Source organism: Ostrea edulis, chromosome 4 (assembly GCF_947568905.1).
Source record: "Ostrea edulis chromosome 4, xbOstEdul1.1, whole genome shotgun sequence".
NCBI lineage: Eukaryota > Metazoa > Mollusca > Bivalvia > Ostreida > Ostreidae > Ostrea > Ostrea edulis.
Genome location: NC_079167.1, coordinates 3508829 through 3536601, shown reverse-complemented (window position 1 = coordinate 3536601; position 27773 = coordinate 3508829). Strand labels below are relative to the sequence as shown.

General features: G+C 33.9%; 1 protein-coding gene across 13 annotated transcripts in view; it reads right to left on the bottom strand.

The window, feature by feature from the left end:
• The window catches only part of LOC125670446 (eyes absent homolog 1-like), a 69688-nt gene that overhangs the window by 6142 nt on the left and 35773 nt on the right, over positions 1-27773 (bottom strand). For 3 of the 13 annotated variants that reach the window (XM_048905623.2, XM_056161674.1, XM_048905622.2), the window contains exons 3-14: positions 21156-21229; positions 16313-16455; positions 13290-13379; positions 12630-12701; positions 12300-12363; positions 11969-12111; positions 11168-11245; positions 10194-10264; positions 7410-7539; positions 4552-4626; positions 3570-3632; positions 3041-3207 (exon numbers count right to left, since the gene is read on the bottom strand). In XM_048905623.2, coding sequence (XP_048761580.1) covers positions 3041-3207; positions 3570-3632; positions 4552-4626; positions 7410-7539; positions 10194-10264; positions 11168-11245; positions 11969-12111; positions 12300-12363; positions 12630-12701; positions 13290-13379; positions 16313-16455; positions 21156-21229 — 1170 coding nt within the window. The other 10 variants (XM_056161678.1, XM_056161679.1, XM_056161680.1 and 7 more) reach the window with 9 other exon arrangements.

Genomic DNA, 27773 nt, shown 5'->3' with positions numbered 1-27773 from the left:
CCTGTCAAATTTAGCAGAGATATTTCTGTGGGCCTGGGTGACATCCTCAATTATCAATTACATGTTGCCTTGACAGGTCAAGCTTGAGACCATAGGATTGGCCAGCCTCCATAGACTCCTACTTATCTACTCACTAGTTTAAAAAAAAAAAAAAACATCCATTAATTACTAGTCAAATATTAGGTGACGCGATTTTGAAATCTGACATCAAAGAAGCTTAAAACGAGAGTTTCATTGATGTTTTGAGCAATATCGATCATTCTAATCGGTCAAGAGCAAGCCATTGAAGACTGTCGTACAGTTTTTCCTGTTCTGTATTTCTGTCCTGTTTCACAGGTATGTGGGAAAGTGTACTTTAAATTAAGCAACAGTCAAAAAATAGCCAGGTATTTGTTTTGATGTTGTAAGAAATCAAACAACTGCGCATAAATCTGTGTGCATAGCTTTAACAAGGACTGACGGGCAGGAAAGATGGTTGAACTTCGTTTTTTCTTAATACTTGAGTGTACACCCACAGAGCTCTTCAACGACACAAAAAGATATCTCCTACACAGTATTTCTGAACACAATTCTTGATTTGGTGGTCACACTGCACGTCCAATTGGTCAGACCCAAGTCATCTTATTTTATGGATGAAAATGAGCTATATACAATAATTATTATTGGATAAACTGCCAACGACAAATTCCTAATCAAGTTTGGGATAAAAGCTTTTCACCACCACCAATAGTAAATGTTATCTTTTGATGTGTAAAAGATTTTATCAGGAGACCATCTATTTTCATTGTAAAGACCAATATTTCTGGGGAAGTGCATTTTGGTAGATTGTTTCTCCAGCTGAATAAAAAGCACTTTCAGGCATTATACAGTTAATGAAAAGAAAAATATCACGACACTAAATATCCAATATGTCCAATGCACAGGATGCACAGCATTGTCTCTGAAACAGCTGTCACAAATCATCCAAAGGAAGACATTTCCACAGGACTCCGATTCATAGAACTATTGTACAGCTAATGCACTTGTCAACAGAATATGTCATAAACCATGTACACATATCTCACTATGTGTATTGACCAAGAAGTAAATTTGTCCCTACTGAACAAAAGCCTGATGGCACGTAGAAATAGGTTTTTAATGTCACATGTTCCAGAGCTGTTATTTCATCTGGGAAAGAAATATCCTGATAAGCTCTCCAGACATGTTTGAAAACATCCACCTCTCAAACAACATTTATTCTCACTTATAGAAACTAACTCTTGGCTGATGATTAATGGGATAACTATCTTATTAATTTTGTTCTAGTGTTGCTGGAGTAGAGGAAACCTTTAGATTTAAAACATGAAACACTCCAAAGTGACAGCTAAAAACCCTCTAATACCCTCCAATAACAAGGTATTGGCACTTAGAAAGACTCTGGACAGCTGCTAAAGATCAGGAGAGGCTGCACAAACTTACAGAGAACTCCTGTTTATTTATCAAAGATCAGCAGATACAATACTACAGCAGCATATGGAACAACAAGGCTTTAGCGAGGACAACCAGGAAAAAGACAAAACATCAGGTTGCCCATATTACAGTACCAGCATCTGAGGGAAAACCTCAATGACTGAAAACAAGAGATAATTATTCACACTCTCAAGTCTGACATACTTTTTTACCCCCTCAATTTTTTTTTGTAGAATTCATAAACCATACTGTCAGATACATATCGCAAGAGAATTTCGTGGATAATGATGAATATCAGTAAAAGCGTGGGAAATTGTCATTCAACATATGTTAGAAATATGCAAAGAGAATGGGCTCAAAGAGTGCAATATTTTTCTGCAGTTTTTAATTAGTTACCCATACATTGTATTTCAATTTGATTTGAAGTATCTTCTTATCTAAAGGACAAAATATGATATGGGCTTAATTTGTATCTCTACAATGACTTCCAATTTCTTTTATGGAGAGTTTATGCATAACTTTCTAGTAGAAGTTATCTATAGAACAAAATGGCCATAGGCCACCATGCTCACTTGAGTCACCTTGGTCATATAGAGATAAAGACTGGAAAGTTTGGGGCTAAACCTGCTAAATCTCTATTTTATGGTTTTTTTATTTTCTGTCTGTTACAGTATCATTAACAGACCTGAAGTCTAGTTTGCATTGAAGAACATAATCTATATTGTTGCTTCATATGTATTAATCAATTTTGTTATCAAATGAGCTCAATGTTTTTAAAATATAGAGTAAAAACTTTAACACAAAAAGTTTCATTCAAATCAAAAGAAATGGCAAGAAACTGTTTGTAATTAATGGTTTTGTCTCACAAGATTTGAAGTTTGGAAAAAATATATTTCAAGTTTGGAAGATTTCACATGAATTTTCACATATTCTAGGGTTAAATTGTTCCATCAAACAATTGCTTCATTTATGATAGGATAGAAAATGACACGAAAATCAAAGAATTGTTGACTGGTCAATCAAAAAATAAGCCGACTGTCATAATTGCTTGCTCATCAGTACAGAGCAGCCATCTAAACTGGGGACTCTGTTGGCATAACAAAATTTTGTCTGTAAGCCTCATTTACTAAGATAATCAAGGATGTGAATGCTTCCAAGTCGAATAGCTTGTTCTACAAAGGAGAGTATTAGAATAAAACACAAGAGTCTCTGTCCTCTATAACAGATGGTTCAGCATTGCTGGCTTCAAAGCCAAGTAAACTGCAAACAAAGCACACCGGTTCACTGCACTTTATTCTACCTAATTTCTATACAGAAAAGCTAATACAGTCTCTCATGGCAACTGGGTTTAAACAATGTAAACAGACACATTACAAGATAATCATGATTGGCGCAATCAAAAACAAAATCATTAGTAACTAAATTTAACCAAGATGATTTCAGAACGCCTGTTTGTTGTGTGTTTTAGGTACGATATAGTTACTATGAAACAAGATGTCAATAAAATATTTTTCTGTAAGCACTAACAAACGGCATACGAGCATAATTCAAATGAACAAATTGTCACAAACTGAGTAGCACATGCACATACCTTGCCATATCTTTGTGCATATGTTCCTGTGAGCAGTGAATGAAATATAATGATTGTCTCGTCTAAATCCCACACAAATACTCGTTCTAAATCTGACTCTGGTCCCGGGGAGGCTGTCGTTCGTCCACCACTCCGACTTCCTGTGCTTCTATTTCGATTACTACGTTCTGTTAATGAAATGACAAGTAATAATGAAAGTTTTTAAATATATATACACTCTACAATACATGGAAGTAAAATAATACATTGTTTCACTACTGAGATGGGTAAAAGATAATACACAATTAATCAAACCATCATTTGATTTTAAAATTCTATGTTTTGACAATATACTTTTGAAAACTGAAAATATTTGTGTAGAAGCTCTTTCGTCAGTAATGTATAATGTATACACAATCAAAATTTTACAGTTTAATTTACATGAATCACTTTGATTTTTTAACATGCATTTTCTTTTTGAATGTTAAACAACTGCTCCTTGCTAATTTATCTTCTATCAATACATATTTGTGACTAGGCTCTGACTTACTAGAGGATGTGTTGTCTCTCATACCAGGGGGTGAGGGTGACGGGTTTATACTGGGGAACGTTTCTGAAAAAAATAAATCAGAGCATGCAGTGCTGACCTAGTCCTCAGTAACACTAGCATCATTATTTAAGGCAAATGTAGCAATTTCATGTCTTTAACAGATATTTCATGTTAGCTATGTCAGTCATTGTAGACACATTTTCACACCCACTGTACAAAAAACAATACATTAAATCTGTTGCTGTTTGGTATTTTGATTGCAAGCATGATGAAACTGTGAGCATTACGTTAGATCAGGGTTGGCTTCTGCAAGAAACCAGAGACACGCAGGCAAGATAAAAGCTTTTAACTTCCCTGATGCAGGTGATGAAATTTGCATAATTTTAAAATTTGTTAAGCTATAAATCCTTCCATGAAATGAGCCACTTACAAGACGGACAGATAAACAGAGCATTCACAAGACCGAGAGAGACAATAGGATGTCAGGAACTCAATCACACTTCTGTGTTTTAAAAAGCTAAAAAAAAAAAAATTCTGGGGACAACAATTTTTTGAAAACTTTGTTGTCTGCACCCAGTTATAAAGTTTTGAGACATTACAAAATCTAAAAGCTGGGTACAAAGTAAACAATGAAGTGTGGGGGGCTAATTACAATAGCAGTGTAAAAGGAATTAAAGGTCTTACTACATAAATCAACTCAACTGACTTCCACCCTGACTTATATGGATGCTCCAGTACCACTGGTTACAGGTTACTGTTATTTATGACAGAAGGGTCAAGGGGTGGCTTCCCCTCACTGCCCACACACAATACCATCATAGGGGATTGTTTCACTGCTTGTTTGAAGTCAATGTACTGATTCAATGTGCTGTGGATTGACACACACACACATAAAACATTCAGATGCAGACAACACTATGACATATTAGAGGGAGGGGACCCCTCCCAGCATGCCTAGGGGTACATCACATCAGATACTTACCAGGCTGAGGGACTACTTTTGGACTTAAATGTCCACTTCCCACTAGACAGGAAGTGACATCAGATTGCTGACTCCCTTCAACAAGAGCACAAAGTTTGTCATTTCTTAGACTTCCCATGCAACCAAATCATCATCTTGATTTTAATGTATGAATCATCATACTATTGCCTTCTATCTATGATATTTACTGCCTACGAAATTCTCCAAAAGAATATCAACATGAAATCTATCAAATTCTAGTGTTATCTGAATATTCTTAAATTTTTAAAACTATTTCTAACCATTTAAATTTCATCAGAAAGAACTCGCAACATTACTAGTAAGAATAGTCTCATTTTCGTAAATTTAAACACACTAAATTTGCTTAAAATACTGATACAGAAAAAGTAATAATTCAGATATCATTCTCCTAAAGAGTCATAAATCAAACGATATGCCACAATATTAAAAAAGAAACTGGAATTAATTCACACCTGCTGATGCTAAAATCTGTCTTATCACCTAGATTTATCTACTAAACACACATCTATAATGATGTTTAATTTAAGTTTCACACAGAACGCTAAAGCTGGTCCTGCGGTCACATTCATCATGGCTGACAATAGCTGGAGGACTCGACAGGCTACAGATTGGTACTATTGTCAGGGTTCTGTCACCTGTGAGTCTATTGTCTGCTGACAATGTTGGGGCTCTGAGCTTATGACTCTACCTGATTTACCCTGGCTACAAAATAAAGGTACACCCAGAAACCAAGTAGGTACTGCTGATTTCTGTGGTATCTTTAACAATTTCCCTTGCCTCCTTTATAGAGTAAGTGTGAGGTAAGCTATCAGAGGTAAAGATCATATCTTTTACTTGGTTCATTTGGACAGTTATAGAATCTTCTTAAAATAATTTGAACTTATTACCAATTACAAAGTGTCCAAGTCTTATCTTCCAAACTGATAAATACCACAGAAAAGCATGCATAATAATCCAAAAATTGCCATCAGAACCCATTAAAACTAAGATATTAATATCTTACATGTTTTCAATCCTATACAACAATCTCCATGATAAAAGACATCTTTAATGGCATATCAAATGTATCTCCCTGAAGTTTACATTATAACTTTCTATTAGTTTTCTAAACAAGTGCTGTTTGGAAATTCTCAAAAATACCACAATGCATATTATTTAAGAAACAAATTCAACACACTTCAACAGAATCCTAAAACCACTGGGGACCATTGATATTATATAAAATTAAGACCTGACTGTTAAAATATTCAGAATTTCCTCTCCTAGCTTTTAACATAAATCAACAAAATTCAATTATTGGTCTATTAAACATGCACTAACAATATTTACAGCTAAAATTTGCCATTCATTTTCCAAACAATAAAGTTGTCATTGGATTGGTGAAATAATAACAGCAGTTTTTCAATCAATAGTGTGGCCATCTACTGCTAATAAATAATTTGTATTTTATTCCATTATAGGATAAAGGAAAATCATCATGAAAGACTCAGAAAAAGCACACCATTTTTCAATTTTGAGAGAGAGAGAGAGAGAGAGAGAGAGAGAGAGATGCATGTTCTGATGAGTGACAGTATTAGAGATACACATTTAATAAAAATTCATAAATTTCTAGTGACAGACTCCATATTTGGCAAAATTGTCCCCATGGATCTTTCGCAGAACTGTGGATCAATTATTATGTTCCCCTTGCTATGGCAATCCTAGTTTCTAATTACAGTTGATGCAATGCAATGTTGTTAATGGTGATAGTCATCAAAACTTGAAAAATGGGCTCAATCTATTGAATTTTTATGAAACAGACACTAGTAAATATGGAACAATTAATCTAGAATGCCATACATAATGATCCAACAATTTCACAGATTCAAGAAAAAAGAAATCAGAAGGTCCAGAATAAATGTGTAGGTTTTCTGTGGGGATTGGGTTCTAAAACAGAAATCAAAATACAGTATCGTTTCCACCTGGTACGAAAGACCACATATCTTCTTTTAAAACTGATGGTTAAATCCACACAGCTCACATTCTTGCTTAGAATTCAAAATTTCCTTAACATTTATGGAAACCCCACTTTGAACTTAGAGCACAGTCTTCAACATAATGAAGTAAAAATGACATAAATATGAACTAAAGATTTAAAAAGAAATAACAAAATTGCAGAGAAATTCAACACCATGCAGGCTCTGTAACAAGTGTCAGCTTGAGAATACTGTTTATATATAAACTTTACTATTTCCACTGCATAAATTTCATACTTTCCATTTTTACACTGAAAGCCAAAGAGACCCTTGTTTACAGTTATAGGCAAGATTGGCCACCTCAAAGGGGGTCATAATACAGCCAAGGGACAAAAAGTAATTGTGAAACACCTTTTTAATGTACATGCAAATAGTTTTGGACCTTGACCTTTGATTGTTGTAAACTCTATTTATTTGAGCCATGTGTTAATGAAATCAACCCTAGACAAGAATTTTACACAAACTCATGATGATTTAAACCTGGACTTCTGGAGCTAGACTGAGAGTTGAAATTGCTATACATAACCCAGTGACCACAATTTCACATAAAGGCATGACTTGAGTTTGAACTAGAATCTCAAGTAAAGGTCAGTGTGCAGTATGCATCCTTTATAATGAAAGAGGTTTGGGCCATAGGGAACAAAAACATGGCAATAACAGACTATATTGTACAGGCACTGTGTCACTAATCTTCAGTGCATAATGTTGCTATTAACATATTCCATGTTGCAAGAATCATGTTCTAAATTTGAATTGGATTTACAAAGCAAAGGTTGTTCCCCACTGAAAGTCTGTGTTCAAAGCTATGTATGTAACACTCACCTGCTGCTGTGTGTGGAACATCCACTAGCTGGTATGTCTGTGAGGAGGGTGGCACGGCCACTGTTGAATTTGTTGGGACTCCAGGGTAAAAATATCCTGTTGGGTACCCAGCATAATTATATTCTAATGGCTGCAAATAAAAAAAAGCCCAACAAAATAAGTTGAGGGTAAATAACATTGATGTTTAAAACACTAAAATTATGAAGAAAACTAGAAATCCCAGCTTTTTAGTGTTTTTTAGTTCTTCTTTTAACTTTATCCCTGTTTCTGTACAAAGTCCTTCAAGAAAAATATAGTGATATCTGCTCATGAATTATAATTGTATGTCTGTGTACTTGATTTTATACATGTAATGTTTCCTGTCCATAATTTTTGAGGTATAATTATGATATATTCAGATTTTACAGAATGCCATCATTTTTGTCAATTCATGATAGAACTGATAAATTTTCAGATTCATTTAACACCAATCCATAGTATTTAAAAATTCACTTGTGTCAATGAAGCGTTAGTGAAGTTTTTCAATTAATTCAGATATTTAATGCATATTTCCAAATTTACATATTTAGGACCAAGATTTATGCGCATAGGGCTGATTTGATAAAGGGTAAATTGAAAAACACTTGGATTGTATGAGTTTTAGGCTCCCTAAATATGGGTTTTATCTATTAACAATGTCAATAAAATTTACTGGAGAATAGCTTTTTCATAATGTAAAATAAACAGTGATGAAAATAGAATGGAGAGATTTGAGAGATAAAATTCATTCACATTGATATTATGCTAAACTTAAGACTTGGCATTTGACAACTTATATGTTTTTGCATAAAATTTATTGTGTTTGAATTTACGTATCTCATTTTATTATTATCTGCAATCATGAACATCACTATTATATTCCTCAGAGCTGACACTAAAAAACCCTGTGTACAATGAACACAGGTGTGATTTGCATTTTAATGCGGTGCCCATGAAATTGTCACCTTAATTTATGTCTTTTTCACAATTTCTTCTCAGCCCCAGCCAATCCAAACATCGCTTCATATACAACCAAATTTCAGCTTTTTGTAATCCTCATAAAATTTATAAGGAATTTCAAATCAGATAAACCGTAGTTTAAATTCAGAATTTATTCATTAAAGGTGCCTCTTCAGACACCTCCATAAGTTTTAGAGGCAACATTCCTAATCACAATGGCTGAAACATTTTCCTCCATCATACGGTATTTGTTTAATTTTTTTTAATTACAAAAGTCAAATTAAAGAAAACTGATTAATTCATAATTTACCAGACATACATTTGTCAATTTATTAGGAAGTGTAGGTAAATAATCTTTCTATTGAGGATTTTGATGTTAATCAGATTGTACCATATAAAGAGTGTTTTAAAAACGGTGTGAATATTCTGACAATCAGAAATGTGATTCGCTTTCCTCCAGGGGGTGAGAGTTACTGGTACCCGAGATTTCCCAATCTTCTAAGTGTCAAACCCAATCAATCCAAATTCTAAACATTCGGGTAGAATAGACAGACACTATTATTCATTTTCAAACAAATGGTGCCTTCTAAATCTAAGTTTGAAAAGACATCAATTTTTTTCTCTACACTACTTTGACTATTTCATTAGCAAAAATAAATCACCTGGGTACATTGTTTCTAAGTTCAGATTCTGTTCTTATTCTAATGGGCAACTACACTCTCACACAAAATTTAATTACGTGCTTTATCAGCAATCAGTTTAGTTTTACTCCACCTTGAAAATGAAGTTTTCTCCCTATACCACTATCCCTGGAAGCACGGATTGTAATCATTTCATTATGATTTTGGAGCAGTAAGTTTAATTTTATTGGATTTCAGCAAAGTTATTACTTTCCAAAAACTAATTTTCTTCATTGTCTTATGCAGCAGTCTACCAGAAACTTCATTTTATTAGCAATATTCAGAATCATAATGTGTGTATCTTAGGCAATTTTATTTTGGTCACTCCATGCACTCTGTTACCTAGTAACTAAACAGAATAAATATTATATGCCTTACACTTAAATCTGTGTAGTCTATAACAGGTGAAATGAAAATATTTTTACATCTCATTTTTGTTTTTCATTACCAAATATTGATTAAATCCATTTTGCATAAACACACTTGTTACAACTTGCTTGAATATAATACAATTGTTTTATGTAATAAAAATACTTCCACGCCATTGTTTGTTGTAGATGTTAACATATGGCTCACTACATGAAACAGCTTTTGTGAAATATAAAGCTTTTTATATTTCTCCAACAGTATTTCACACTCCAATACAAAATGGCAAAATGATACCAACACTTCAGCGTCCCCTTCAACACGAATAGATCTCTTCTATGTAACAGCTTCCATAACTAAGAGTATTCTTTAATAACAAAATCTTTTCATGAATTTTAAACTAATTTTCCCCACACAACAATGAAATGATCAATATTATTTACAGAAAGATTTATATTTAACCACAGATGATGTCACATGTTTTTTTATGACTCACTTTTAGCCAAACTAAATACCTAATTTTGCATCCCTAACTGAGAGATCTTGCACCTTCACCACACTTAATAATTATCAAAAAAAAAAACTTTATCAAAACAAAAAATCAATCACAAATTAAGATATAGACATTGAAACTGTAGCAAGAGTTTTTGTAACAAACTGACGGACAGAACAAGATTTTATGTCCCCATAATTTTCTGTGGACAAGTGTGTTTTTTATTGCCAGTTACTGGGTGCATAGAATGAAAGACTAAAGTATTACCTGTTGTGCTGAGGAGTTGGATGATGTACTATTGGCAGGATTAGCACTAGTAAAGGGCACTTGTGTGGGGTCTGAAAAAAAGTCAAAGGATTAGCACTAGTAAAGGGCACTTGTGTGGGGTATGAAAAAAATTCAAAGGATTAGCACTAGTAAAAGGCACTTGTGTGGGGTATGAAAAAAAAGTCAAAGGATTAGCACTAGTAAAGGGCACTTGTGTGGGGTCTGAAAAAAAAAAGTCAAAGGATTAGCACTAGTAAAGGGCACTTGTGTGGGGTATGAAAAAAAATCGAAGGATTAGCACTGGTAAAGATAATGTTTGTGGGTCTGAAAAAAAAGTCAAAGGTAAGTGTTTAAACCATGTACTGTCTAAATGAAACAGCACTAATCCAATTTAGTCGTAATGTGAAATTTGATCGATGCACAAATAATTTTATTTTTTGTAACATAATTGTATGTAAAAGTACTGATGTTGCAGATTTATGCAATAAATGTGATTAATATGTAATTTTCATAAAAATCAAACCATAACATAATACCAAATCATGTTATGTGGGGCATAAAATGGTTGGGGTTTAAGTGTAAACTACCCCAAACCATTTTAAACCCCTGTAACATGATATGCTTCATTCCATTTTCAGTGTGTTTCAATTAATTTGTCATCTCTTGACACAAGTGTCAATGTAGATCTTTGAAGGCCATTATAGATATATCATTTATTTTTATTTCATGTTGACATACAATTACACAAGTCACAATATCATAAAAAGAAATACCTAATCAGACAGATGAGCATTTTTCCCACAAAGTTATAATAAAACAAAGAAAATTGATACTCATTACAATGTGTGAGATTGTGATCAATCCCTTGTACCATCCAGAAGCATTCTTGACACTTTTTTAATTATAGATATATATTTTCTATCTCACTGCTTTTTTTATCATACAACATGATGGGTGGGGTTTGGTATACTTACACATGTACTGGGTGGCCTGACTGTAGCTTGAGGAAGGATAAAAACTACCAGTACCCTGTCCAACTTGTGGTTTCTTCACTAAAAAAGTGATTCCACATTCAGGATATGTTGTCATTTGATTGGCATTAACATATTTTTATAGACTGTGATGAAGATCTGCCCTCATAAACATGTGTCTGGTCTGCTTAATGCAGCCCAGAGTGAGGCCGATGAATATCTAATCAATGTTAGGCATGCAAATTAGGTGATAACATCTCATAGCATCATTTCATGCTTTTCTGATTTCCAATAATCCAATAATTTCCAAGTTAACTGATAGCACATCATTAATAAAGTAGAGATTTACAATACATTGCACTTTCAAGGTAATAAAATTTGTATAAAATGCAAAGATATGCTCACTGTCAATAAAATTCTCATAAGAATACTATACACATGGTTCTCATCAGAAGCAGAGAAAATCAGATGGGGAAGAATGTAAGTTAAAGAAACTTATAAATCAATTTAAAGTCAATCAAATCTACAGTCTCTGTCCCATCAATAACACTGTTTGTTGTTTATGAGATTACTTGGATAGTAAAGCACAACTGGATAGGTAATAAAACAAGCACCTGCTATGGAGAGAGAGAGAGAGAGAGAGAGAGAGAGAGAGAGAGAGAGAGAGAGAGAGAGAGTACTACTAAACCTTTTGAATATATACCATTGTGATTACAATTATGAAATGAAACTAATTCCAATATTTTTGTAAAATGATATCTTCTATTTGAAATGTATTTGATTATGCATACAAAATAAACTTACAATCCTGAGGGTTGTACATGAGAGGATATCCCCCTTGCTGCTGATAACTGAAGCCAGTCTGGAGGCCAAACTGAGAATAGGCTGTGTTCATGTTGGAAGGTGTGATAGCTGTCCTAGAAGTCACAGCAATGGAGGAAGTGTTGCTTTAACAATAGAAAGTGAAAAACACTGTACAGATGCTTCACCCATGGAAGTAAGTTTGAATCATGTAAGGTTAATAAGTTCAAGGAAATGGACGATTAAAAAAACTTTAATATGTTGAACAGCTCTATGGATATAAATCCTGGTGAGTTAACCATGTACCAGAACATGTACGTGAATCTGTACACACCTATTGTAGAATGATGTCAGTGTGGTGTCCAGTCCTACTTCACTGTTAGATTTGCCAAGATCTCCTGCAAAGTCAACAGACACAATCAATTATAACTAATCTCTATGGTTACCTACACTAAGGCTGTACTGTGTCAGGGTAATGACATGTGAAAACTCCCCACTGCCTGCTCCATGTGAAGTTGTCAAGCCTTGCACACCACAGGCCAACAATTTAACTTTTTCACCTGAAGTTTTCACTCATAAGAATCAAAAGCTTTATTCTTTTTTCGGAAAATGACTGCATTTAAACTTGTAGAGTTTTGCAATGGACTTGTTAGTGGACCATTACCTGTTAAGTTGTCCAGAGAATCTGTAACTGAAAAATCCACTGGGCTCGTGTCACAATTGGGTTCACTTTTCACTGTGTGTAGGATATAAAAGTACAGATATAATCTTTATAGATACAAACAATGTTCCCCATACCCAGATAAACCTCATTAAGTTTTTATAATTGATGGGAAATGAGGCATTTGAATGCGACACATTCCATTATAAGAGGGGATGGATTTAGAACTACCATCAAATCTGCGAAATATGACCATACACGAGCCATTGACACATCTATGTGTTGAAAGAAATTTCAACCACAGACTTTTACTTAAAAACAGAAATAGAAAAAAAATGTTACAATGAAATCAAACTTAATTCTAATAAATAAATCTCATTTAATATTCTTGAAACAAATTTTATTTTCTCTCCATCTATACAATTTCACCAATTGAAATTTTCACAATTCATTGTTTAAAAAAAAAGGGGGGGGGGTTAAAAAACAAAATAACACCCACCCCCCATAAACCCCGCCAAAACACACAATTATAATATTTTTCTCTCTTCCAACATCAATCTTTTCCAATGCAAAATTTCTTAATAATCACAAAATGTAAATTATTTGTCCTTACAAATATCTACTTCAAATTATTTAATAATTGTTAAAATTCGCTTGTTTTACCTGCTGGAGGGGAGCCAGCTGACATTACCCAACTCTCACTGCTGCTGAAGGTACTGCCATCTGGTGGTGAAGCGAGGGACTCAATACCACCTTCGGAAAAATCACAGAGAATACGTCTCAATTGTCTGAGGTAAAAGTGTTTGAAAGAGGAGTTTTTCCAAACTTGAATTTTTGTCATGTCTCAAATGAAACAAACACCTTTGAAAGGAATGAAGTGTGACAACAGGGGACAGTTCATTTGGTGAGGGTAGGATATCTGTGCATGATGTAAAGAGGAGCAAGAATCAAAGAACTCCCTGTAGTACAATGTGTTCAAATATCAAACTAGCAACACCTTTATAAACTGGTCTCTGATTACTGACAGAAACAGTACTTACAGCAGCGCTCAAATACTGATACAAACAGTACTTACAGCAGTACTCAAATACTGATACAAACAGTACTTACAGCAGCGCTCAAATACTGATACAAACAGTACTTACAGCAGCGCTCAAATACTGATAGAAACAGTACTTACAGCAGCACTCAAATACTGATAGAAACAGTACTTACAGCAGCGCTCAAATACTGACAGAAACAGTACTTACAGCAGCGCTCAAATACTGATAGAAACAGTACTTACAGCAGTACTCAAATACTGATAGAAACAGTACTTACAGCAGCGCTCAAATACTGATACAAACAGTACTTACAGCAGTGCTCAAATACTGATAGAAAAAGTACTTACAGCAGTGCTCCGATACTGACAGAAACAGTACTTACAGCAGTGCTCCGATACTGACAGAAACAGTACTTACAGCAGTGCTCAAATACTGATAGAAACAGTACTTACAGCAGTGCTCCGATACTATCAAAAACAGTACTTACAGCAGTGCTCCGATACTGACAGAAACAGTACTTACAGCAGTGCTCCGATACTGACAGAAACAGTACTTACAGCAGTGCTCAAATACTGATAGAAACAGCAGTGCTCCGATACTATCAAAAGCAGTACTTACAGCAGTGCTCGGATAATGATAAAAACAGTACTTACAGCAATGCTCCGATACTGACAGAACAGTACTTATGGCAGTGCTCGGATAATGATAGAAACAGTTCTTACAGCAGTGCTCGGATACCAATGTTATGTCTTTGTCATGGAATCATTGTATGTTGATTAGTGCGAGATTCAGAAGAATAGACAAAAACAAACAAACTCAATACCTCTGCAACTGTCTGGTATTCAAGGTGTTTTTAGGAATGAAATGGGACAAACTTTCAATCTGTCTTTCTCTTCTAGAGCTTATGCAAATACTTCGTAAGCATAATTTCTACTTGTTCCAAGACACACTTTTGGATGTTTTGTCATATAATGTATGCAAGATCACTGAGCTGGCATTAAAACTTATTCCCCAGTCACCAACTATGGACTGTAAAAATCACCTGTCATGTTCTACAAATACAACTATACATCCTACAGCAATTGATTGCCTTGTCATCAGAAGGGGATGTTGTGATCGGCTTCAAATTAATTAAACTTTTGCTTTGGCAACAGATAGCAACCAGACACTGTGACTTATGATGCTAAGAGCTAATAAATTTGGATTTTACATTGCATGGCAAATTCCCCTTACGTCATCACTAGTAGCAAATAAAGTAGCAATGGTCAGGTCTAATACATCATCGTGCTCCTACAATAGACCATAGAAATCAACTCGAGGGACCTAGCAAATGCCCAGGGTTGTTGAATGAATACACTGAGTAAGAGCTTCTACTTTGTTCCGGGTGGAAATAAGGATGATTAGTATTACAGCTAATCAATTTTTTAAACTGTTACAAAACGTCGATATGGAACTGGGGATAGTGTGCCAGGCGGCCATTGTTTCCACGACAATGTGATGTAGTGTTATGGCAATTGTCAGCTATTCGAAGGCCTCACTTGTGGATGAAACAGCAAACAACAAGCTTTTATTAAAAAGCATTTCATCCCCATTAGTTTCATCATTTACATAATCTCAAAGAAGAATGGAACAAAAATTACATGACAACTCCATACGTGAATGCTTAAGACAGATCACCATACCACATTACAAGATGCAAAGTCCCATTAATTAGGCATAGACTTCTTATATATATATATATATATATATATATATATATATATATAATCAGGCTTTCAAGTGACTTTTTTGGGGGCAAATTTTTCATAAATAAAGGAGGTTATTTCAAGGATATTTTAGGATTTTTCAGACAAATATAAGGGGTATAACTTCCTAATTAAAACCAAAAAAAAAAAAAAAAAAATCTGTACTCACCAACAGGTTCATACATAAAATACAAAAGCGAATTAACATCATAGAGGATCATACTAGTGGTCATCAACATGTGTATTCAGTCTTTCAATGTAACCATCAGAAAGAAAGTGGTCGGTTATATATGGTACACAAATCCATGCTGAATAATGCTGATAACCACTAAGTACTCTGATTCAACACAATCACTATACTAAGGCTTGATTTGATTACTTTTCAACTTTTCAGCAAGTTTTGCTTATCGAAAAAATTGTAGAAATAGGATTTTCATAAAAATATAAGGGTTTTATTAGGATTTTGGAGCTTAAATCTGACCAAAAAAAAGAGGAAAATTTGGAATACAAGGGCGCGCTTGAAAGCCTGATATACATAAAAGCACTAAGTTCCAACAACACCTGATACTCGGATCCACAACAGGGATACAAGGTCAAATACAAAAATTATACAAAGCACAAAATGACCATTGACACAAACAACCAGAATATGAACCCATTCCTATAGATGTATAAACACATTACTTAGAATATGGAAACTGTTACTTATATTGAGATTGTTGTGGCTGCTTACAAACCACTCCAGACTAAAGTAGCCACTTCCCATTGTTTGATCATTAGGTCAAGTGGGTCCACTAATAGCAGCAAAATCACCACCAGAATAAACCTGCTTTATCACAGGCGGAATGAAATAGTAATGACTATGTAGCTTGAGAAATATCTGTGAAAATCTACTTACCATCTGAGGTGCCATTGGGGGTGGGGCTAGAAGGAATGGCAACACTGTCTATTGGAATTTCACCCGGCTCCAATGGTGAGTTTTTGTTCCTGTCCAATGTAACCAATGCCGCCTCGTCAGTTAATCCTTGCAATTCAAGGACCCTAAAAAGAAACAAAACACCATATTTGAGTCTCTCAGTCTTCATCAAACATGCCATGGACTATTTATTTATTTTTTTCATTTTATTTTTTTTTTGCATAAAAAAAACATCTGTGTGAATACAGATGACTATACGCACTATTAGAATTGGAATTCACTCTCCTGACCCCAACGGAAATAAATTTTAATCCTTGCAACAAATGTTAGTTACAGAATAAAAGAATTGATAAATAGTGTGATTAACTTAAAAAAAGAATCAACTCGCTGGTTCAGAACAGCAAAACACGCAACCCATAATCAATGTCTAAATACTTTACTGGGCCAAATGTGACCATGTAAACAATTTCCACCGATTTTATCACTAAGAATTTCATGCTTGCTTTCCCAACTATCCATAAAACAAAAATTCTTGTGGATACACCATCATTTTTCTTTTCAAACATTATCACACAAATGGTACTTTACTTTTTATGCAGTCATTTAAACACAACACAACATGTGTCCTTATTTCTATACCTGACAATGGATTTATGTTTTATCTGGAAAAACCACAACAATAGATAAATCCACCCATCCACTGCAAACACTCAAATTCTCAACCCTAAGAACACTAACAAAAATTCACAGGTCATTGCTTATGGAGTTTATTTTGTCTGTAAATATGTGCATGGAAATTCTCAAATATTAATTTCAAATGGAACATATTCTCATCATTTCAAATGGATTTAATTCAACGTTGTACATCACAAGAACCACCATACATCACATGGCATATCAAACTGACCCAATAAAATAAAATCAGAAAAAAAGTAACACATCTTATACACAGTTGTATAATTTCTGTTTCCTGTAAAAACTATATTAAATTCTACTTTTCTCTGGCCTTTGTGTTAACTATATTGATCTGTCTGGCTTAAGCCAATGTGACAAGTCTATATACAGATTTACTTCACAGCTAGAGTTGGGACAAGCCATATAAAATCACTCAGCTTGCAAATGGACAGTCATAAAACGATTTGCAGATGAACTGTAACTCGTAAAACAGATTCTTGTCTCTGCCAGCAGATGAATATAAACATTTTCATGGGGCTGACATGACTCTTCTTTGACTTGGTAGTTTATTATGAAGATTATTTAAGACAATCAAAAGATACCCCTGTCAAAGCCATTACCTCCAAAATTTCTCACTACTTTGCTAAACTAGTCTATGTACTTTTCACAAAAAGAAAAATCACGTAATATTCTTTAGCTGGAATGTAGGGCACACGAACCTTACCTCGTACCAAGAAAAAAAAAAGACCCAACACCTCCGAGATTTAAAAGAATGTAAAGTTCCAGACATATACTGTGTGTGTAGTGTGTTGATCAGGAACACTTTGGGTAATTAAGAGGGCCACGACATTCCACTGACAGCAGCCAGAAAAAGTGTTAACATTTAACCAAATACACAGGCACACAAAAAAGACCAAACATTCTCCTGGCGTCAACACAGCTTATCCCCAAAAAGTCCAAACATCTTATACAACACAAGCTGAATATCCATTAATAGAAATATTTACACAAAATTGATTTTCCAAATAGAATTGGGCAACCCAGACACGGTGGGCCTGAAAAGAAGGGTGGTACAACCCCACACAGTCCTTATCAATATCACTATCACCGCTTATTTCTCATTGTCATCCAAATTGGTCCTTTAAACGCCTACAAGGAGCAAACATGCATTTCAGGATGCAGGGACGGAGAAATAGATTTTGAGCTTCCTCTGTTTAATTGTATGAGAACGTGTGAAAATGGTGAAAATAAATATTTTGTCATTGAGAATTTCAGACTACACAAGTGGCTCTGGTCTGGTGCTTTACTATAACTTACAATGTCTGACCTTGATAGTAACTGTTGAAGATCTTTTTATTGTTTAATATCATCATCACTCCAATCAAGTCTACTTCTGCAATATGGCACATTACAGTTTTAAATGTTATTCAGTGGAAAGGATATATAATTAGTAATAATTTAAATTTGATAATTTTTAAATGTACAGTATCTTATTGGACATTTTACTGCTTTCTATTTACATCTATCAATTCCCATTTCCCCTCCTTTTCCTTTCTAACATGTACATTAGTTGTAACTTTTTTTTCTTTGTACTGCTTTTGTCCTACTCTTCATGTGATATACACATAACGTTAGTGATATTGTTGTAATCTCCTCAGGGAGGAAATAAAGTATGAATGACTATTGGTCACTTTCCTTCTTTATGTTTACATTTATTAATGATTTGTCCATTACCTATGCTGTTTCATTGTACAGTATTTCATTTCTTGATAAAAACACACTCAGTACAACTTGACACAAAAATCTACACACTGAAAATGAAATAGATGTCTAGTTTGTTCGTATTACGTGGAAAATAAAAACGATGGAAGCATGGGGCAATATCTTCACAGTTTGTTCGTATTACGCGGAATATAAAAACAATGGAAGCATGGGACAATATCTTCACAGTTTATTCGTATTACACGTAATATAAAAACAATGGAGGCATGGGGGAATATCTTCAGTTTGTTCGTATTACGCGGAATATAAAAACAATGGAAGCAGGGGGCAATATCTTCACAAGCTTCACTAATTGTGCAAATTCATATACTAATATGTATGTTGTCTGTGAGTACTTAAATTAATGTCCGAGTGTGAATCGACCCAGACAGACAGACCGACAGACATTTGCACTAAGTAATATATTTTATATGGTCGTCCATACTCTACAGGTGACACAATAATCTGAACATTATATCACACTGTGGCTACAATACAAACAGCACAGAGTATCTGTATCATCTACCCATCAAAATACAGTGTACTGAACATTATATCACACTGTGGCTACAATACAAACAGCACAGAGTATCTGTATCATCTACCCATCAAAATACAGTGTACTGAACATTATATCACACTGTGGCTACAATACAAACAGCACAGAGTATCTGTATCATCTACCCATCAAAATACAGTGTACTGAACATTATATCACACTGTGGCTACAATACAAACAGCACAGAGTATCTGTATCATCTACCCATCAAAATACAGTGTACTGTGATCTATATGTTCCCTCGCCCACTTACTTAATGTCTTATGTCACTTTTAATGATGTATGTTGTATCAATTTGTATGTGGTGCCTGGAAGGACCCTAATTTGGAAATACATGTGAAACGTTCTAGAGGCCCAACACTAAAATCAAACATGCAAAACGATTTCTCAAAAATTCTTAAAGGAGAAAATGAAAACAAAATAAATGTGCAAGATAATTTTTTTTTAAATTCTTATAGGAGGCGAAATGAAAACAAACTAAACATGTAAGATATCTTTTTTTTAAATTCTTATTGGAGAAAAAATTAAAACAAACTAAATGTGCAAGATAATTTTTTTTAAAAATTCTTATAAAGTAGGAAATGAAATAAACTAAATTCATAACATTAGCAAAAATGTTTCTTGAAATATATATCAAGTTATAATGTAAAAATAGTGAATAGGAATGTATTTTGAATACTTCTCTAGTTTAGTATCCAGAAAATAAACATCAGTAATAATCATGGTTGCTGGTTGCAGTAAGTCAAATTCATGTTAGGGACAGGGAAAGACTAACCATTTGTGACCAGTAGACAGGAAGTGGACATCCTGACACATGTCATCAATGTATACACACAAGATTACTACCCCCCCCCCCCCCTTACTTATATACACAAAGCTCCGCACATAATTCACACTCCTGCACATATCATCAATGTATACACACAAGATTACTACCTACCCCCCTACTTATATACACAAAGCTCCTCACATAATTCACATCCAATATACCTTATATATAGGAAGTAATTATACCCATTGACAATTTGGACAATTGAGATTAACAATTTGAATACTTTGATGAAGATATAAATGTACATGTTTAAGAGGTAAGGAAAAAATGCATATATATCTTAAGAGTATTGAGAGAATTTTTATTTTTTTTAAATTATTATTTTAATAATTGGGGGAGGGTGTTAATTTGATTCATGGTTGTACCATTGTGCAAGAATGAAATTATTCAGTATGATTTTTCCTGATATTTTAACTAATTCAAGCTTACTCTACATCAAGAAATATTTTCAAAATTCAAAATTTGGCAATATACTAAGCTTTAGGAAACATTCACAAATTGTGTTTTTAGTAGAAACAGGACGATTCAAATTAATTAAAACAATACAAGGAACCGTTTGTGTACACCTTTTCTTTTTTGTTAACAGTGCATGTGCTCCCCTACATTTAAAGCATTTGTCTGTTCTTTGTGAAAAGCAGATGAAAATACTGATATTTTCCTTCTAAAACTAACTTTAATGGAAAACATTTGAAAGCCTTTGTTTTAGAATAGCCTAGCAGAAATAGAAGTACAAAAGACCCTCTATTGTTGTGTTTTATGCACATTCATGGTGTCTTTCGGCAATATTGAGGTCAAACGTTTTTTGACGGGTGGCTCAAGTTTGAGGGCAAGAAAGAGACGTGTATTTGTCTCCCGATTCTTTGCAAATGTTATTGCTCTGTCTCCAGGTTAAATTTTTACTAGTAAGGAAAGATTGGCAAGTAATTCTTTCAAATGGTGGGGTGAGGGTAGGGTCAAATTATTTCATTTTCAATACATGAATTTTGTTAAAACTTTACCTGTCTCCTCTGTCTGTTGTTGCTAAGGTAACACTAGTGAGAGAATCTCCTGAACTCTTCCGAGCTCTCTTGGCCTAAAAATTGAACCAACAAAATATTGTTAACTTTCAGAAATTTAATCAATATCAAAGCATAAAAAAGATATTTTTATGAATAAAAAATTGATTTTCTTATGATCAGCATACCTCTCCCAGACTCTCACTATGTCACATATCTCACAAGAACAAATTAATAACTGTAGAAAAATGGAACTTTTTAACATTCCATCAAAAACATCTCAAAGAAAATACCTACTTTAAACTTCATATTGCTTTAAGCCTTTTTACGAATCTCCAAAATTTATTGTATTACATATCCCCCAATTAAGAAAACACCTAAGCCATTTTCTGTAATATTTGTAGATAAAAATCTGCACCACTTCTGAGAACATCACTGCCGCATCAAGGCCACATGTAACCACCTCATTAAAACAGAGAATTCCACAGATTTGACTCATTAAAATCATATCATAAGCAGCACAGTAAACACTCCAACCACTCACCTTCCTGCAGGGTGGAGAGGGGGGAGGGGAGATGGGAATAAAGAAGCCAAGTCTGGGATTCACACTCCCTAACAACATGGTGGATTTTTTCCTCCCCCTGATGTTTGTAGACACACTGACAGAACAGTATATACTAGGTCGCACACATGCTTGTAAATTAGGATTGCCAGATCAGCAGCAAAATGGTACTGCATCTCTATCTACAGGGAAAAGACAGTGACCAACAGCTGCTGACCAGCTCTGCAGGGGGTCCCAGAATAAGGTTATTCTGACAGAGACCTAGCCATCTCCCCTATGGATGACCAGTATAAAACTTATCTGATGGACCCCATGATTTAGCGGAACATCATTATCATCTTGATTATGACAGTAAAAACAAAATGTACATTTATCTCTATTGCTGTAGCATGGGTGAGAAGGTGGAATGATTTTTGGAGAGTGGGTGAAATCAGGAATCTCCGGGAGGGCATTATAATCACATGAAAATGACACAAGATTCAGACGGCCAATTAAAGATGTCAACTGTGTGCTAACAAAACTAATTATGTTTGAATCAGACCCTCAGTGGGATACCAAAGGAAAAGCTGAGATGGTTAAACAAATGTTGAGTCGAATTTTAAAAATAAATTCTTACCCATAAATTTAAAATAATATTTCAAAATCTGTTAAGTTTACAGCAATAATTCAAAATTATTCTAGAAAAGTTATAAAAATTGGATAAAATAATTTCTAATCAATGCATTTTAATTTAAGTAATTCATTTTAGTGGTGGTTTAAAATGAGATTCAGTTTTTCTTCATTTATAGCAAAAACATACTGTCTTTCTGTTTCATATTCAAAATATAATTATCCCCCCCACCCAATTTTTTTTTTACAAATTAAAACATTGTTGCTCATTGTTAAAGAGATTTTGAAGAGAGAAAAATCCAAAAAGTTTGCTTTTCATGCATAGCTATAATTAAACTTTATTTTCATTTACTACAAGATACATGTCTAATACAGAAATATCCTCAATCAAGACAGATTAACCGTATCTCTCACCAGTTTATTCACACAAACCAAATAATTACTAAGACCCGACCTGATTGTCTTAAGACGTTAATATCATTATAGGACTCTTACAAAGCTGGTGATAATAATCAAGATATAATTAAAAGTACCCTGCGTGATATCGCCTCATCAAATAAAACAGACTACACCAAGTCCAACCATTGTATTAATCTCAGGTGCGACTTTCCGTCATTCATTTCCTTCCACATGAAATGACCGCATTACACCTGTGTCCATGGCCATAGAGGGCAGGAGAAAGAAGCTTCAAGAGTTATTACACACTCAGCAGGGTGGACAGCAAAACACAGCACCTACTCCTGTGTATTTCTCATTACATCATCCCTTGTCCAGCATTCTCTCTGTGACAAAAGACTGGGCCAGCGGGGTAGATATAAGTTTAATTATGATTTACTCCGGTATTTGTCAGTCACCGAGTGGTAATCATTTAGCACATTTCATTATAAATATTTAGAATTTTTAAAAACACAAGGTATGGTTTGTTGTTTTTTTCTATAGCCCTAGATATAATTTCAAAATAAATTCATTACATAATTTTAGTTCTGATCAATTTTAATGACTACAATAAGTATTATATTCTATCTAAATATTTAAACAACTTGGTATGTGGAACAATAACAATTTCCATATAAAGGCTTTAGCAAATATCTAATTTGTTTGGCTTTGTTTGGCAAATGAACTATTTTCAAAAAAAATAATTTAAAATCTGCAATGTTCACACCATGAGGGTCATGAATACTGATACACACCAGTATCGCTTTGTCAGATTACAATTAGATCATTGTTTTAAAATTATAAACTTGATACTTACTAATAAATTTTAGTACATTAGTAAAAACTGATTTGCAAAACAATACAAATTTTATTGTTGAAATAAAATTTGAGCTGACAATTTACAATTTAGTTGGATTTAAGTGACTGTGTGTCTTACCTTACCCCAAACTCAAATTTGAGGAAGAAAACAATTAAGTCCCAAGTTCCATAATTAACAATGTAAAAACTGATCCGACACTATCAGAATGACATGGGCCCAGCCCTTACAATCCAATAACTTCAACAGAAATCAGTCCCCTGTATTTGAAATCGGACATGGAGGGACTGTGCCTACCTGCTTAATAGTATGGTATCAGGATACCGCTTGTTTTCACCCAACAATGAAAGCCAATACCTCACCAGGCAAACTTGCTACTTTTTACTGCAATTCAATCCAACTACGGAAAGCAAACAGATATGGTTAGACTTAGGGATAAAGTATGTAAAAATCCAGCCCTCCCTACATTACAAGCTGACCACAGGTAGGTACTAGCTATCTATGTTTATTAATCACAGCTAATTAGTATTCACCAAAGCCACTACAATTGCTATCATTGGCTTAAATAAAATTATTTTAGGAATCAAAGAGGCGGAGTTTAAATAAAGCTAGCAGACACAGGGAGTTTAACATACGGCTTCGGATCTGTCACTTACTAGTATTGATAAAAGGGAGGCGGGCTTATCTCCATCTATTGCGGAGAAATTCATCAAATTTTTAGTGCCTGTTAGGAATAGCAGACCAGTTATAATAATTGAATAGAGAAATTCTCCATCAAACTATCGAATACGATTGAAAGTTTAACACTTTATTTAAGACAATGAATTTTCAGTAGTGTGCAGCATTTCCTGATGGATGATATAGTGCTATTTTTGGTCATTTATACATTATCCAATACTAAAAAAAAATCATATCAAATATTCTCTATAGGTCAGTTGCAGTTTTAATGAATTTAAAAATGGGATTTATCTTAGAATAAAAGAAAATGGAGAAAATCATCATTGTAGTGTTCAATTTAATTTCAGAGGAATATAACCTAGATTAGGTTTTTTCAGTTCTATTAAGGTTTGTTGATATTTTTTTTGATTGAATAAGACAAAACTTTCTCATTTCATAAACAGAAATTGCAGTGCACATGTATTTTAGAGTATGAAATGCTTGAATATAAATTATATATTGCATCAGCTTTAGGGAATTTACGAAAGAAAAAGACACAATCTGTTAAAGATATATGAATATGCTGTACCACTGAAAATTCACTGTAAGACTAGCTATAACAAACAGTATTTTATATTTCATGATAGTCTAATCTAAAATTTGACATGATTTTTATGGGCTAAGAAATAAATAATAGCTACTAGAAATTGAAAATACCCCTGATAAACTACCATTGACAAAGTACCACAGCAACTTTCTGAAAATGTACTATTTTCTGACACTGCAATAAAATTTTCACTGGGTTGTTGCAACACAGCATAAATGTACTGCTGCCTGCAGTGGAGTAACACTACTAAATGAGCCCAGAGTCAGTATTAGAGGACATGTAATAATTTATCTTAGAAAAAATCATTGTTTTCAATCTGACATAATGTTAAAAAAATTATATCCTAATAAATATCATTCACGACAATGTAATATATCCATTTTTAATACCATATAGTAGTTAAATGTGTACTCAGGATTAAGCAACACTCTCTATGATATAAGTAAACACCACATGTTTGTATGCATATAGTAGCATACTGGATTGTATTGATCACACATGCAGGTTATGTTTATAAACAAGCACTGTATACTAGTACTAAGTTATGGGTAAGTAAGCATTATGTACCTCAGGTTTTGAGATTAAAGACAGGAATTTCAACAAATATGTTTAATATTTTCCACCAGAATGATTCATAAAATATCCTAATTTTTTCAATTCATGTATTTTTAGCATTATAAATAGCAGCTTAGATAATCTTAAATTGTCTTCGCGGTAGCGCAGTGGTAGAACATTTGCTTTGTACTTACCAAGAGGTTGTGAGTTTGAGCCCCACTTGTCCCATGGTCGCATCAAACCTAAGGCATTATAATAGGTAATAATTGCTTCCTTGCCACACCCTCGGCATTTAGAAGTGAGAATCACGGGTCTCAACAGGCGTTGGTACAATAAAGAACCCTCACTGCTATGGCCCTTGACGGGACGTAAAAAACAATCAATGGAATTTCCTGGGTTATTTTAACAGGATATGTCACTGAATTGTATTAAATGGCCAAAACTTGCACAAGACACTTGGTATGAATACTTTGGTTAGAGGATATAGTGTCTGATGACTTTCAAGGCTATTAACATGAAGATCAAAGTAATATTCTATGCAATAGGGAGTTTACACTATTCTACACTTTCAATATCGAGAAATTTGAGTCAATTTATTCAGAAACTGCACAGAAATTTTCTCAAAAAGTTAAATTTTGGAAAATCATGAGAAATGAAAGAAAAAAAATGAACAAGCTCATACACCCCACATCCCCACAACGACTGACAATGCTACACATAATGAATGACAATGATTGCAATGCATAAAATACAACAAATTCTTATGCCTCTGTGTTATACTGTATTATTGTCACACATGTAACTAGATGTGACACTACTCAAGTCATAAGTAATATTGTTTAGAAATGTAAATTGTGTAAAATATTAAAACAGACATATCTTAATTTTATATGGCTTGAAAACCAGTTTCACCACAAGTTGCACCATACAATATATTTTGGGGAAACTTCAATGTTAAAAATGGGGCAAAACTCCTAGAAAAAAATCAAATAAGAATTTCCTGTGAATATACACATCTAAACGGTATATCCATATTGCATGAAGTTCTGTTCCTTGGTTTCAGAGGCGTACCACTTACAGCTGAACTTCGGTATCTCTAACACCAATTTCTCAAATACCATGTCGAAGTGATTCGGAAGTTCCAACCACTTATCTCGAATCCTTGGATATCTCGAAGTTTTTTCTTGGTCCTATCAAGTTCAAGATAACAAGTGTATTTTGGCCAAACGTCTATGTCCAAAAGGGACATAAGTCCAAGAAAACACTGAATAAGAATTTCTTGCAAATATGCACATCTACACAGTATGTCCATGTTAACTACAAATTTTCATGAAAATCTGTTCAGTGGTTTTAGAGGAGTTGCAGTGACAAGAACAGGACTAACGGAGGCCAAATGTCTAAAATCAAAAGGGGCATAACTCCCAGAAAATATTTTTTAGACACTCTCCGTTATCAATCTAATGCAGTATTTCTATGGCAAAGGGAAGTGTTAAATTATTTTAATGTCACTTTTTTTCAAAATGTTTTTTTTTATCTTTGAACTTTATGACTCTAGTATTATCACCCATTCACTTCACTCCATCTGAATATCATTAAAATTTAGAAAAATTCTAAGAAAATTGCTATAAAGATAAATTGCAATTTGGATTGATGAAATGTTGCCTAGTTATAAATAGAAAGGTTATCATTATTCAAAATTACTTCTAACAAAAAAAATTATACTCACATGAAATGCAGATCCTCAATTATAAACATGGCTATTACAAATGTACATGACAAACACTATATGCCCCGGTTATATTCAGAAAGGGACTAAAAAATTCTTCATTAATTGCTTTGAAAATGAACTAACCACCAAATACGAAATAGTGAGGTCAAGGTCAGAGGGAAAGTCAAGGTAAAAAAATAATGCCACAGTTGAATAGCTACCACTAATATGTATGAGTGTAAGATTCTTCATAAAAAATATTGTCAATAGTTGGTTTTAAATTGAGCTAAACACCAAATAGGGAAAAGTGAGGTGAAGGTCACAGGAAATGTCAAGGTCAAAAAATATTGATGCAGTTGATTAGATATCACCAATATGTATCAGCATATAAGGTTTGATAAAAATATCTTGAATAGTTTCTTTGAAACTGAGCTTAAAATGTAAAGAGTGACGGAAGGACAGAAGGATAGACATGACAAACATAATCTGCTCCAGCCATATTAATAGAAGGCATCAAAATGGATTACTTTTATATTTTGCATGATGACTACACTTTTCTTTGCATACTATCAAAGACCATGGTATCTTAAAATAAACCTTTTTACACCCTGAGTTTTCTTTTGAAAATATTCTGTTAAAGAAGTACTTTTCTCATAGGGCCTAAGGGTAAT